We start from the raw sequence: 16,131 nt of genomic DNA on the forward strand, positions 1-16,131 counted from the left end.
TTGAGATTAGAGACGAGATGGAAACCTCTGCCATTAGGTGTGCTGCAAATTATATACTGTATTCCTTAAAAAAAGATAAATCAAAATTGTGGTGAGCAGCTGCTACTAAAACACTGTAAGCGTTGGTATATATGCCTAGATACACATGAACATGAATCATACTTCAACCCCCCAGGATGTGACTCAATACTCCATTCTGCAGACTGGCAATAAAAACTTGGCCCAGACAAAATGTATGGATTCTACTAAAAGCTTGAGAACAGCAATGTGCACAGAGAAGCAAACTTTAATTATGCAACTAAAATCCATTAAGCCAGGTACCAGGGCACCTTAAAAGAAGAACTGAGGACATATTTATTAGGCTAAGGAATTGGCAACAGACCATCCACTTTACTCAGCTTGCTTTTTATATGCAGAGGATTCCTACAGTTCCACTGAAAGACATCACCCTGTGTGGAGCTTCTTACAGAGGATATTGCCATTTTCTCACTGGTAGCTGCTCATGACAGTGAATCCGCTTTCCTCAGACTGCGCACAAAAGGCAGGCTGAGAAAGGTGGATGATCTACAACATATGTCCTTGGCCTTAAAAGGAGAAGGAAAGGTCTTTTTAATTGGGGGTGCCAAAAGTTAGGCATCCCCAAGTGATCGCATCTACTTACCTGAAACCCAGGGCCAGTTCACCATTAGGAGAAAAGTGCACCTGCCCAGGATTCTTCTAGTGAGCACCACGGAGCGATTGTCTTCCGGCTTCTTTTTTCTTCAAATTTCCCAGGCCTGGCGCATGCTCAGTAGAACGAAATAGCAGGCTTTTTCGTTAAAGTTCGGCTTTTCCCGCTACTGCACATGTGCAGCGACCCTAAAAAAGAAGAGGCCAGAAGACGATCGGCCCATGGTGCTCTCTGGAAGAATCCGGGGCCAGTTCAGTTTTCTCCTAATAGGTGCACAGGCCCAGTGTTTCAGGTATCTACATGCGATCACTTGGGGGTGCCTAACTTTTGGCACCCCCAAGTAAAAAAGACCTTTCCTTCTCCTTTAAGGCAGTTTCTAAACAGAAGATTTTGTAGAACCGCAAGCTTTGTTCAACAATATGTATTACTTTCATGCTAACTTGAAAACAGATTGTGAATGTACAGGAATGGGTTATCCAGAATGATCAGGACCTGGGCTTTTCTGGATAACGTATCTTTCCATTATTTGGATCTTCATACCTTAAGTCTACTAGAAAATCATGTAAACATTAAATAACCCTAATAGGCTGGTTTTGCCTCCAATAAAGACTAATTATATTCTGTATTAGTTTGGATCAAGCACAAGATACTGTTTTATTATTACAGAGTAAAAGGTGGATTATTTGATTATAATGGAGTCTATGGGAGACAACCTTTCTGTAATTTGGAGCTTTCTATATAATGGGTTTCCGGATAACAGATCCCATACCTGTACTAAAGTATGTCAAAACTACAAAATGCACGGGATACTATTGATTTTATTTGCATGGTGGTTTATATAAACAATATACAACATTTTCTATGTTCTATGTCTACCAATAAAGAATGGCACTGACCTATTGGTACAGCATGACCCATTCTATATTATGACATGTCTCCAGTAGGAAACATATTACATATCCCCAAGAAAGAGAAAATGTTTTTCGTTTAGTGCACAATGGCAAAATCCAGATCTTTATATATTATACAAACTGCAGGTTAAAACCATCTCCTACACATGGTTTTGATTAACAGCTTGGACTGAGTTGTTCATTACATCATATTTCTCCCTCTACCCCCTTCCCTCCCCAGTCCATGTGGTGTGCATTACATCCTCCTGTATCTCCCAAGAGAAAAGCGCAGTGAAACTACTATAAAAGGTATGCAATGAAAAAAATATATATATATATAAATGTGTATATTAATATATATATTTGTGTGTATGTATATATATATATATATATATATATATATATATATATATATATATATATATATATATATATATATATATATATATATATATATATATATATATATATATATATATATATATATAGTCCCAAAGGTGCACACCATTTACAGGATAGAGTACCTGGGTGCCCGAGCCAGCAGAGTAAATATATAGGTGAAGAATGGCGGCACTCACAAGATGTTCAGGCGAAATTAAGAAAAACTTTTTATTTAACTCGACGTTTCGATCCCTCACAGGGATCTTTCTCAAGAGTATACAAACATGCTTTCTTGAGAAAGATCCCTGTGAGGGATCAAAACGTCGAGTTAAATAAAAAGTTTTTCTTTATTTCGCCTGAAAATCCTGTGAGTACCGCCATTCTTCACATATATATTCCGTAGGGCTGCTGCACACACTGATAAAAGTTAATGCCCTGGTGCTAACAGTAGTATCATATATAAATTTACAAAAATGCTGTTGCACTCTAGGGACTTGTACAATAAAAAACCTTATTAGAATCGACCATCTTGATAAAGACCCCACTGAGGGTCGAAACGTCCCTAGCATGCAACAGCATTTTTGTAAATTTATAAATAAATATATATATTGTAGATTTGGTCCCTATTGGGACCTTTTTCTGAGGTCACTGCTGACACGTTCACATTATGTGGGAGGTGGTTATTTAAGGGTTTACTTTGTATGTATTTTCACCTTAAAAAAGGTCCCAATAGGGACTGAAACATCGGTTTTAGATGCAACACAATATACTGCTTATTTGGTGGTGGTGCTGTCCATATGTTAATTTATATATATATATATATATATATATATATATATATATATATATATATATATATATATATATATACATACACACACACATATATATATATACTGTATATAAATAAATATACTGTATATACATAAAATATACCGGTAAGACTACTGTTAAACTTTTAAATTAATTGTTACGAGCATCCAGGCAGACAGTATAATTTTGTTGTGAGTGGAATAATTGGAATAATGCTCCCTTATTGTAAAATATTATAGCACATTTAGAAGAAAGAGTTAATCAAGACTTTTTGAGAAAATTACCTGTGAAAAGTATGATTAACCAGGCTCCACCCTGACTATGCAACTTTCCCTGCACAGTCTGCATCTTTGCCCAGAGCTGGCCAGGTGCTGCAGATGTTGCCAGAGGAGTCAGCAATCCCCTTGCTCAGACCCTTGATGGAAGTGGCCACAGCATTTATTCACATTTTATCAAATAGCCAGAATTCCATAAGAGATTGCTACTATGCTGAGATCAGCACTATGTCATTATATGCACCACTTAGTATTAGGCTGCTTCTACCTACAGAGAAGATGGCCCCCAAATCTGCTACCATGAGAGAAGCTCAACAGCCCTTTATCTGCAGTGTCTTGATGCTAGGAAATTCAAACAGGCTATCACCTAGCACAAGCAGTAGTGTCGGTATCAATCACTGTGCAGCAGAGCCGGGCCAAGCCAGGCAGGCGCCCTAGGCAGCCTGCCCAGCTGCTGCGCCGGCTGGTTGTGTGCTTCTGCGCATGCGCAAAAAGACGCTTCTGCACATAAAGACGCTTCTGCGAATATGCGAAACGACGCACAAATGGGAACAAGTGGGCAGTCGGCAGAGAAGGGACCGGACTAGGGTTAGGAGTAAGTACGTGCCTGGCGCCCCTCCACCTTTGCGCCCTAGGCACATGCCTACTCTGCCTACCCCTAGTACTCTGGCAAGGTCCTACTGCCACAACTAGCCCAACTGAAAACCTTCCGTTGCGTTTGTCCCCACCATAACTTTATAACTATTGGTTATTAGTTAATAAAACATAGAAAAAGAATGAAAATTAAATATTCACAAAATATCCAAGCTTTCCTTTCTATCACACATTCTGTACCACAGGATAGAATTAGCCATTAACCTTATGGAATATATATATATATATATATATATATATATATATATATATATATCTATATATCTATATCTATATATATTACATTCCTTCATTGAAATACTCTATGACAATGTGCAATTAACCCCCCCCCCTGTGGATGTATAATTGTTGGACAGGTTATAGCAAGGTGAACTTCCTAGTAGGTTGCCTGACATGTAGGCCCAAATATTTCACTGCTAAAGTACTGAATGAGCACAAAAACCAGAACCATTAAAATATTATATTAGCCAGGAGACTTGACCCACAAAATCATTGCATTATTTTGCTAAAAATTCTCATTTACTCTGCCCATGTGGGGTGGACTACTATGATGCTAATATAGTAGGCAATTTGATTCCATCCCAGATACTAAACTTACCCTTCTTTTAATAACAATGGAGTGCAAATCAGCCTACCCATCTGCTCTGGGGGCCATCAGCTGCCCTTGCCCAAATTCTGCCACAGCAGCCCATTCGCTCTGTAAAGACCCCCCTCCAGCCATACATATCTGACTCATGCTGACCATGCTGGTTCCATAGCAGCTCTTCCTTGGAGTGGAGACCTGCTCCTACAGCCCTTCCATACTGTGGAAACCCGCTCCAACAGCCCAGATCATAGGATAAGGCCACCGGCTACTCTACTATGCTGCTTCTGTAGCAGCCCATCGGATCAGTAGAAACCTGCCTCCAGCCATACATGCCTGACTCAGAAGGTAAGGTCCACCAACTATTTACCATGCTGGTCCTGTAGCTCCCCATTCTCTGTAGAGACCTCCCTCCAGCCGAACATGGGCTCATAAGGGCCCAACTCAGAGGGAAAGGTTAACCAATTATTTTTGGTTAAGCTTTGATATTATGGTCACTGTAGTGACAACTAGCCACAGAAATAAATAACAGATAACCTTGCCATGACTGGGATGGGGACTATTAGTTTTTCACTTGCCTGTACCCTTACTCCTCAATCATCCCCCCAGATGATCGTCAAATGTTATACTGACAATGGGGAGCTGCTTTCTGCCCAGAAAATCCAAACTAGGCTCTATGAAAATGAAGGCTAGCATTGTGCCGGAGAGCTAAGTGATCAGCTTAAATATATTAAACCCACCTCTACCCCAGGTTCAAAAAGGGAAGCTACAATAAGCAAGCCCATATGATATAATATTGGGGGCTGGTAATGTTCCTTCACCACGACTGCATTATACAAAAAAAATCATAATTTAAGGCCGTTTAAATAACAGTCATTGGAAGTGTTTTGTCAAGACACCCTATCTACCATTTCTTGCAATGCAAAATATATGCAAATATAAAGTGTATTAAAATTTTAGTGAACTTCTCATGAGACTATGAAGAACAAAGAACATATACAGAAAAATTCAGCTGCAAAATTCTGTGGCATACAAATAGCTATTAAGTCGCACATGGTCCCCTTTTCTGCTACATATAATTATAATTGCTCACCCATGTAAATTCTTAACGAATGCTGGTCAGTTTAATTAGTTTTAAAACTAAAACAGAGCTGCTATTGGTGGGTTAATAGTTATGTGCCAAATAGTAGCCAGTTGTTAATTGGAAAGGAAATGATGTTGGATTCTTTGGGCTACTGTAGAAACACTGAATATTCATCAACTTCTGCAGACTCTTTGTCACCGCATTCAGGATTTTTCAAGGTTGTCTGTAGGGCTATGCAATCAATTATAGCTCAACATTAGTCTGCTGACACTACTATTTTAAAAAAAAGCTGAGGAAAATGAACTTACTTTTTTGCATATTCTTTTAAACAGGGAATATCTACATTTTTAATGACTTGCTCTAAATAATACAATTTGAAAATTAAACTGAATAAAACTAAACCCATAATTCCCAATTTCAAAGAGCAATAATAAAAAAAAGTTCATTGAGAAGGCTCTGTATAAGGGTGGTAACACACAGAATTATTCATTGGCTGGTGGGAAACCTCCTATCCTGCCTGCAATGACGTGTCTGACAATCCCAAAAATTATGGCATTTCAATATTAAATATAAAAAAAATCTATTTGCTCATTTGAAAAACAGATTTCAGTGCAGAAGTCTGCTGAAGCCGCAATATTAAACAATACATTTAAAAAAACATGTTTTCCCATGACAGTATACCTTTAAAGTCTTTATTTTTTATTACTCTCTCCAATTAAAGGAGTTGTTCACTTTTAAATTGGTTTACATTTTTTATGTCTGGTGGAATTTATGTTATTTTGCTTTTTGTTTAGAAGCTGTACAGTTTGTAATTTCAGTAGCTATATGGTTGCTAGGGTCTTATTTACTTTAGCAACCAGGAAGTGGCTTAAATGAGAGACTGAATAGAAATGTAATGAATACAAATAACAATAATAAAAAAAAGCTCACAAAGCAATGTTTTATTTTGGCTGCTGTAGTCAGTGATCAAAATAAATCTGCACGCACTCCTGCGACCACAGCCATGAGGGTAAAAAATAACTTTATTCCATGTAGTTAAAAGGTATGCGTCCTAACGCGTTTCGTATCAACAGATACGTAATCATAATCTGTTGATACGAAACGCGTTAGGACGCATACCTTTTAACTACATGGAATAAAGTTATTTTTTACCCTCATGGCTGTGGTCGCAGGAGTGCGTGCAGATTTATTTTGAAGACTAAAGTTTGCCTAAGCTACGGGCTCGGGGCACGGCACCCGGACCACTCGGCCAACTTGTTGAGTGAAAAGCCCTTCGTCTGTTTTCTATTTCTGAATATTCTAAGTGAAGGGCCTGGGGTCTGGACACCCAGGTCAAATCCGTCTGTTTGGTAAGGATTACCCAGCGGTACTTGAGTAACAAACGATTTGAATCATTATTAAGGGATTTAACCCGTGAAGTTTAGAAGTAGTATTGATTCACGTATTTGTTTCACTAATGTCCAGAAGAGATTAGAGCCGGCTTTTTTCTTTTTGTTCTTATGCTGTAGTCAGTGACCCCCAATTTAATGATGGATGTAGAAGAGGAAGTCAAATAATTAAAAACTAAAATAATTGAAAAATAATAATAATAATGACCAATTGCCTACCAGGTGCAGTTATTCTGATGCTACATTATTGCTCCACATTTAATAAACAATTACACTGATTGATACATTGTAAATTACAACCACAGCTGGATGGTTTATTCTAGACAGACAGTCAAAACAGTTAATGAAATGCATAACCTCTTTAATTACAAGCTTCATTTACTCCCAGGTATAAGCACTGTCAGTAGTGATCCCATAAGAAATATGTTCTTGGGATGAAGCCACCCCAGAACAATACAGTTTGCTTCAGGGGCAAAAATATATTATATTTCAGTGAAAATGCTGTTAAATGCTACTTAATTAAGGTTTGTATTATTACTTATTGAGTCTGTTATTTGATCACCCACCAAGAATTCAAATCATACACAGCCATAAAAAATCTGGGACATTTCAAGTCTGTTCTGTATCTGAATTAATAATGCGGGATACACAAAAATACATAGCTGAATGCCAAACTAAATACAACATGTAATAATGCATACTGAGCCGTACAGCCATTGTCAGGATTCCATTACATTGCCATGGAATATGTATCATGGTTACATGAAACTATGATAAACTACATTATGAAATATCTAAATTAATATCACTTATCTGTTAGTAAGTAAGTAATTGTTTAAAAAATCTGAATACTAGGAAGATATTGGGGGAGGAGGCAATGTGGACTGCTCTTTCCTTATAATCAGCTTAAAGAAAAACTATACCCCCTGAACAATGTAGGTCTCTATAAAAGTATATTGCATAAAACAACTCACAACATATGTAAAACCCTGCTTCGTGTAGATAAACCATTTTAATAATAATATACTTTTTTTAGTAGTATGTGTGATTGTGTAATCATAATTAGTATATGCCATATTAAAAAATAAGGGATGACCCCTGGGATCCTAGGATTCATAGTGCCCACACAAAAAAAAAAAAAACATAACATGAGCCAATTAACAGCACTGAAATACATTTCTCAAAAGAGCAAACGGATTTTTTTACATTCAATTTTGAAATCTGACATGGGGCTAGACATTTTGTCAATTTCCCAGCTGCCCCCAGTCATGTGTCTTGTGCCTGCACTTTAGGAGAGAAATGCTTTCTGGCAGGCTGCTGTTTTTCCTTCTCAATGTAACTGAATGTGTCTCAGTGAGACGGGTCTTTTCTACCAGGCAGCTGTTATCTTGTGTTAGGGAGCTGTTATCTAGTTACCTTCCCATTGTTCTGTTGTTTGGTTGCTGGGGGGGGAAGGGAGGGGGGGTGATATCACTCTAACTTGCAGTACAGCAATAAAGAGTACAAGTCACATGACTTGGGGCAGCTGGGAAATTGACAATATGTCTAGCCCCATGTCAGATTTCAAAATTGAATATAAAAAAAGCTGTGTGCTCTTTTGAGAAATGGATTTCAGTGCAGAATTCTGCTGGAGCAGCACTATTAACTAATGCCTTTGAAATTTTTTTTTTCCCATGACAGTATCCCTTTAAATATATATACCGGTTTGGAAAGATTCTCTAACATGTCACTTAATTTGATATAAACTGATGCTCAGGTATCAATTTTGGGGATATAAGTTTCCTTTAAGAACTACTGGCATATCATGATCTATCTACCCTTTGGGAACCACTAGCCTGAAATATGAAATCTGGTATTGTCTATATTTCAGATCTATATGTGAGCAATAGCATTTTGACTTTAGGAAGCCTGTGCAGTTATATCACACGAAAGCTTGCCAAAACAAACTTTTGGCAAGCAAAACCCCAGGCCCTGAGTCCAGTGCACACCTTCTCTGTTTAAATATTTTATGTCATAATTCATTCAATGAAGCCTATGTTAGCGCTGGTTATTCTGCCAAGGGAGATATGTGGAGGCCTATTTATTAGAGGTCAAATTGTTGTGGTTTTAAAGATTATTAAAGGAGATGGAAAGGCTTTGTGCACCAAGTAATTGTATTAACTTACCTGGAACCCCCGGGCCGGTGCTCCTATCAGCAGGAAACTGCACCGGCCTACTGAACGATCCTCTTATGGCCTCTTCTTTCTTCACATTTCCAGGGGCAAACACATGCGCAGTTGAACAAAATAGACAGCTTTTTAATTAAAGATTGGCTTTTCATTCTACTGCGCATGCGCAACCGTGCGAAGAAAGAGGAAGACAGAAGAGGATCGCTCTGTGGTGCTCACTGGTATGACCCTGGGCCGGTGCACCGGGAGTCTCAGTACAATCACTTGGGGGTGCCTAACATTTGGCACCACCAAATGCATGAAGCCTTTCCTTCTCCTTTAAAACTATGATTAAACTCTATACCTCTAAACTACAAATTACATGGAAGTTATAAAAAGATCCAAAAATAAAAGGGTACAAATGGAAAAAATGCTGACAAGATAAAAAATCCGAAAGCCTCTAAAAGTCTGAATTTATTAAAATGCGTCCAATAGGAACAGCGCAGTTTCCATTAACTTCTATGGGACCTCAACAGCTTTTACAGTTTGGTATTAGAGTTAATAATTTTCAAATTTTTGAGGAATACAAAAAAAACACACATTTTTAGAAAAAATATATCATTTGTGAAAAAAATCCTGAAAATCAGAATATTACAAAATTGGCAACCAAAACATATATGTGGACAAACTATCATAAAATATCATGGAATGACTGAATATATTTAAAGAGCTAATAACATCATAAGTGTTTTCAATGAATTTTAATATAATGTAGTGTTTCCCTTTATTGCTGCAAACTGCATGTTTCAGAGGTCAGTATAGGTTATATGAATAAACTGCTGTGTAACCAAGGGGCAGTAGTTCAAGTTGAAATAGGGCTATAGAACACATTTACAAAGCAAATAGCTGATAAGCTGTGCAAAATAAAATGCTTTCTGATAAAATTTTTTTAAAAAGGACATTTTTTGCCAAGCAATAAATTATTTGTAGGAGTTAGTTTGGACAATACAATCTTTATGTGTCAAAAATGTTTTTAGTTGGTATTACTTATTATTTAATATTATAAATGGAATGTCAGCTAGATATTATTGCAATTTTGCCACTCATATGGAAAATGCAAATGTATGAACCTTTGGGCCATTTGTTTGAGACATTCAGCATTTAAGTGCAGTCCTGGTCATTACCAGGTTAGACCATACACACACACAAAATCAGGTCACTGGTCTGCCAATGTCTGTTTTGGTTAACTCTGATGTATAGTACCAAAAGGATGCCACATTAATCACAGAAGGACAATACAAAGAACTACTGGCAATCGCAACGACCTGTTCTGCTTATGCCACATATTTTTATATGCACTGAATCTTTTGCACACTAGCAGTGCTGCAGGTGAAAGAGGCAGTTTCTTGCAGTCTGCACAAAGTTCAGTTGATGATTATCTGTTGTGATTGTTGATTATCACAGTTTGTCAAGCCTGTTTCAGAAGGAAATTGCTTAAAGGACTAGTACATAACTTCAGCGATTGGGAATATGGAGCACACGGTGGTTTGGAAAAATCACGCCTTCTTTATTGAAAAAGTAATTTTAAAATCATCAGTGCAGTACATATGTGGACATGACCTCCCCCACACTTGACGCGTTTCGTGGCATCTCGCCACTTCCTCAAGAAGCATAGGGAAACCCACCCCCAACACCGTTAATAAAACCACTAGGCCCAGCCCATAAAAACATTTAACCCAATCAGGACATTTAGCATATAATGTAAACATCAGAACGATCCAAAGCAGCAGGTAATTATGTTAATCCACCTACTGGGCAGGTCAGACTCATCTGAGAAATAGAAATTTGTCACAGCTTACAAAAACAATGTTGCAACAGGCTTATAATCCTGTAGAAATGTATACACTTAAATTGCAACATTTTATGAATAGCCAATTCATATAACATAATATATTCTATCACAGACTAGTACATAGTTCATAACGTGGGGATCAATGTAAATCAAAAAACATATAAATAAATAGACAATATTTGTTATTATATATATACACATATAGATATATTGCAAAAGCATTCAACTATAATAATTCATAATCGATACCACATATAATAATACAAAACAAAACAAAATAGATAGAAATGCATCAGTTACAAAAGCAAGATAACTCCCATTCTCTATTGAGGCCCCCATAATTCTCTGTAGTTTTCAAATAAAAAATCCAATAGGCCTCTAGCCTCAATAATTTCTGATCCAAATCTCCCTTTCTTATATTTCTGGGGGGTTTATCTATAATTTGAAAAGACATACAATCAGACCCCTGATGTTTTTCAAGTAGATGCTTTGCTATAGCCGATTTAGTATCCAATCGGTTGGTTGCTGAAATATGTTCTAAGATGCGGGTGCCCGCCGTCTAATGGTTTTACCCACATATTGGGCCCCACATTCACGTCGCCAGATAGATCACCCCTTTCGACATACAGTTAAAGTATTCCTTAATGTCATATACAGTACCTACCACTGAGCTCTGAAACTGTTTAGATACATTAATCCATGAACATGATTTGCATCTGGTGCGGCCACATTTGTAAACCCCCTTAAATTTGAGCCAAGGTTTACTCTCAGTTTGTCCCTTAGACATAAATAAACTTCTGGAGATGTGAGACGCCAGATTTTTCCCTCTTTTAAACACAAAGGAGGGTGTTTTATCTAAAAATTTAGCAAGTACGGGGTCTTGTAAAAGTATCCCCCAATATTTATTAACACTCCTCCTAATCGAATAGGTATCTCGACTATAGGTGGTACAAAAACGAACAGCAGGTTGCCCTCTCTGAACATGATGCACTCTGGATCCAACCTCAGGCTTGGGCTTGGGACGCAATAATTGCTCTCTGTCCGCTAACACCGCCTTATCATATGCAGCTTTGATAACATCTTCACAATAGCCCCTTTCCGCAAAGCGATCCCACAGCTGCATAGCTTGTTCATGAAAACTATCCCAGGAAGAGCAGACTCGACGCAACCGCAAGAACTGCCCCACTGGGATGCCCCTCAAGCATGCCTCTGGATGGCTGCTCTCTGCGTGGAGAAGGGTGTTACGTGTAATAGCTTTGCGGAAAAGGTCTGTGGAGATCTTACCTTCATGGCTTTTGAAAACTACATCCAAAAAGGGTATATCTGTCTCATTGGTTTCATAGGTGAACTGTATCCCCCTAACCGTATGGTTACAATATGAGACAAAGGCCGCAAAAGAGACATCATCCCCTTCCCAAATACCAATACAGTCATCGAAGTACCTGTAAAGACGTATAATTTGATGTCTATAGGGATTCTGGTCTCCAAAAATGAAGATCCTTTCCCACCAACCCATTACCAAATTAGCATAGGTGGGTGAGAACGATGCCCCCATTGCGGCCCCACGTAATTGCAAATAAAATTGCCCATTAAAGAGAAAATAATTTGAATGTAATAAAAACTCAATCGCCTCCATTATAACTTCATTTTGAGTCGGTGGAAAGATTTGTGTCAGTGTCAGCCAAAAACCTATGGCTTGCAAACCAATTTCATGATCTATGGACGAGTAAAGAGAAACCACATCCATAGAGAACCATCGATAGCCTGGTTTCCATATCACACTAGCCATCTTATTCAAGCACATGGTAGTATCTCTCAAATATGTTGGTAACTTAAACACTAAAGGTAATAGTAGTCTATCCACATATTTCGACAGATTCTCTGTCAGGGATCCTATGCTGGCCACTATAGGACGCCCTTTCACCTCCTCCAGCGATTTATGTACTTTTGGCAAAACATGGAATATTGGAATGACCGGATCCTTACAATAGATAAAATCAAACTCAGTCTGTCCAATCACTCCCATACTCCGCGCATATGACAAAAGTGTTAGTAATTTGTGTTGGAATATACTTGTTGGATCTGAATCTAAACGTCTATACGTCTCCGTATCATTTAATTGTCTCATAATTTCAAGTTCATAGGTAGTAGAATCCAACACAACCACTGACCCACCTTTATCAGCGCTTTTCACCACTATGTTGGTATTCCTACTCAGGGTTTTCAGGGCTTTATATTCACCTCTACTTAAATTCCTTGGTTTAGACGGGGGATTCACACCCATTTTCATCCCAATCCTCTCAATGTCTCGTTGTACTAATTTATGAAACATATCAATATAGTTACTTTTAGATTGCATGGGATAAAAACTAGATGGCCTTTTCAAATTAGAGTATACCACTGGGGGATCGTCCACCTGTGAAGAAACATTCTCATGGGTCAAGTCATCTAGAATAATCAGGGCACATTCATCCTTAAATTCAAATGTAATAGTGGGATCTAACCAAACATCATTATTGATACCCTCACCACCCCTTTGACTTGAATTTGGACATCCTGCAGATCCTATATCCTCATTAATAAGATTTGCAGAAATCGATTGCACTCCATCTGCATTATTATTGGCAAAATGTCTTTTTAATGTCAAAATCCTGATAAATCTATTCAAGTCCAAAATTGCAGCGAAGGAGTCTGCAGATACATCTGGGACAAAATTTAAACCCCTGGAGAGTAACAGTCGCTCGTCAGGCGATAGTACATATGAGGATAAGTTAATCACATTATCAGTAAACTGGTTAGATATAGTTACCACATCCAAGTGCGATGGAAGTTGAACGTGGTTGCCAAGGACTGTCGATGAACTGGAGCTCCCCGCACACATTACCACCGAGGCTTCCTGTTGCGATTCCCATCTCTTGGCCCCTGATATCCTGGTGTTTTTCCGGCGTCCACCTCTTCTGGTTTGTTGCCGGAGCTGCGGGTGTAAACCGGGTCCCTCTGGGTGTAAATCTTGCCCTTGGATTTGTCTTTGTGTTTGTCGCTGAAATTGCCCTGATAACTGTGATCCTCCGGTTCGCTCTCCAACTGATCCGGTTCCGATGCTAAAAAAGACCTAGACGAGACAGGTGAAACCGTGGACATAAGAGGGTGAGTGCATGCGAATTGAAAATCTCACTATTGATGTTTGTTCCGGATTGCAGAGCACCCCCTCTTATTGTATGATCCGGGACTGCCTATAAACAAATTAATTATCAACCATTAGTATACTGACTTAGTCGTATAATATGGATATGACTGGAAATGCACAGGGGCCAATTGAAGCCCACCGTATGAAGCAAGCGGCACAGATTTTTGCCGAATCCCCAAGAGCCAGTGGGGGATCAGGAACATATGTTGTTAATGACATTGATTTAAGATTCATTTTTCGGAATTTGGAACGTTCTATGCGTAGAGAAATACGCCTTTGGTGGGATGTTTGCTCCCTGGAGAACTATTTAAAATGTGAGCGTATACCAAGAGGCCTCCGCATAAGAAAGTTTCCTGCATTTGAAACTATTCCACCTGATTTTGAACAAGCCTGGAATGGGGTTTTGACTGATTGCTCCATGAGTTTGATGCGTCTGATCTTGGAGCGAGACAGAAGGGAACTTAACGATGTACAAGACGAGATTGCACAGCTTAACAAAGATCTAGCAGACTCACCTCAACCCCGTGCTTTGGAGTCCCAGGAGTGGAAATCTATCCAAGAGCAACTGACACGATATGAATCTAATGTTAAAAATCTTAAACGCGAGAAATTTCAGCGCGATAAAAAAGATTATGAAAACCGCATGGTTTATATGTGGAAGACGGAGAAGCGTAGTGCACGCCGGAAGAGCTACTCCGGTCGGGAGTTCTTCTCAGCAAATGATCTGGGTGCAGGCACGCCTCGCTCAATACTGAAACCGGAGAGATCGGTTCAGTTTACCGGGAATGAGGAAGGCAGGAAACAACAGAGACCACTTTCACCTGTCTCGTCTAGGTCTTTTTTAGCATCGGAACCGGATCAGTCGGAGAGCGAACCGGAGGATCACAGTTATCAGGGCAATTTCAGCGACAAACACAAAGACAAATCCAAGGGCAAGATTTACACCCAGAGGGACCCGGTTTACACCCGCAGCTCTGGCAACAAACCAGAAGAGGTGGACGCCGGAAAAACACCAGGATATCAGGGGCCAAGAGATGGGAATCGCAACAGGAAGCCTCGGTGGTAATGTGTGCGGGGAGCTCCAGTTCATCGACAGTCCTTGGCAACCACGTTCAACTTCCATCGCACTTGGATGTGGTAACTATATCTAACCAGTTTACTGATAATGTGATTAACTTATCCTCATATGTACTATCGCCTGACGAGCGACTGTTACTCTCCAGGGGTTTAAATTTTGTCCCAGATGTATCTGCAGACTCCTTCGCTGCAATTTTGGACTTGAATAGATTTATCAGGATTTTGACATTAAAAAGACATTTTGCCAATAATAATGCAGATGGAGTGCAATCGATTTCTGCAAATCTTATTAATGAGGATATAGGATCTGCAGGATGTCCAAATTCAAGTCAGAGGGGTGGTGAGGGTATCAATAATGATGTTTGGTTAGATCCCACTATTACATTTGAATTTAAGGATGAATGTGCCCTGATTATTCTAGATGACTTGACCCATGAGAATGTTTCTTCACAGGTGGACGATCCCCCAGTGGTATACTCTAATTTGAAAAGGCCATCTAGTTTTTATCCCATGCAATCTAAAAGTAACTATATTGATATGCTTCATAAATTAGTACAACGAGACATTGAGAGGATTGGGATGAAAATGGGTGTGAATCCCCCGTCTAAACCAAGGAATTTAAGTAGAGGTGAATATAAAGCCCTGAAAACCCTGAGTAGGAATACCAACATAGTGGTGAAAAGCGCGGATAAAGGTGGGTCAGTGGTTGTGTTGGATTCTACTACCTATGAACTTGAAATTATGAGACAATTAAATGATACGGAGACGTATAGACGTTTAGATTCAGATCCAACAAGTATGTTCCAACACAAATTACTAACACTTTTGTCATATGCGCGGAGTATGGGAGTGATTGGACAGACTGAGTTTGATTTTATCTATTGTAAGGATCCGGTCATTCCAATATTCCATGTTTTGTCAAAAGTACATAAATCGCTGGAGGTGGTGAAAGGGCGTCCTATAGTGGCCAGCATAGGATCCCTGACAGAGAATCTGTCGAAATATGTGGATAGACTACTATTACCTTTAGTGTTTAAGTTACCAACATATTTGAGAGATACTACCATGTGCTTGAATAAGATGGCTAGTGTGATATGGAAACCAGGCTATCGATGGTTCTCTATGGATGT

The 16,131-nt window shown here is 38.9% G+C and overlaps 1 protein-coding gene across 5 annotated transcripts in view; it reads right to left on the reverse strand.

Annotated features, from left to right (window-relative positions):
• Nucleotides 1-16,131, reverse strand: part of LOC108717915 (centrosomal protein of 85 kDa-like) — a 139,544-nt gene that overhangs the window by 111,508 nt on the left and 11,905 nt on the right. For 3 of the 5 annotated variants that reach the window (XM_041564613.1, XM_041564612.1, XM_041564611.1), the window contains exon 2: nucleotides 13,547-13,849. The exons of the other annotated variants lie outside the window; for them this stretch is intronic. In XM_041564613.1, the coding sequence (XP_041420547.1) occupies nucleotides 13,547-13,649 (103 nt within the window). In that variant the 5' untranslated portion in view covers nucleotides 13,650-13,849. The remainder of the gene's footprint in view (nucleotides 1-13,546; nucleotides 13,850-16,131) is intronic. 5 annotated transcript variants of the gene reach the window in all.

The sequence above is a fragment of the Xenopus laevis genome, chromosome 5S (assembly GCF_017654675.1).
Source record: "Xenopus laevis strain J_2021 chromosome 5S, Xenopus_laevis_v10.1, whole genome shotgun sequence".
NCBI lineage: Eukaryota > Metazoa > Chordata > Amphibia > Anura > Pipidae > Xenopus > Xenopus laevis.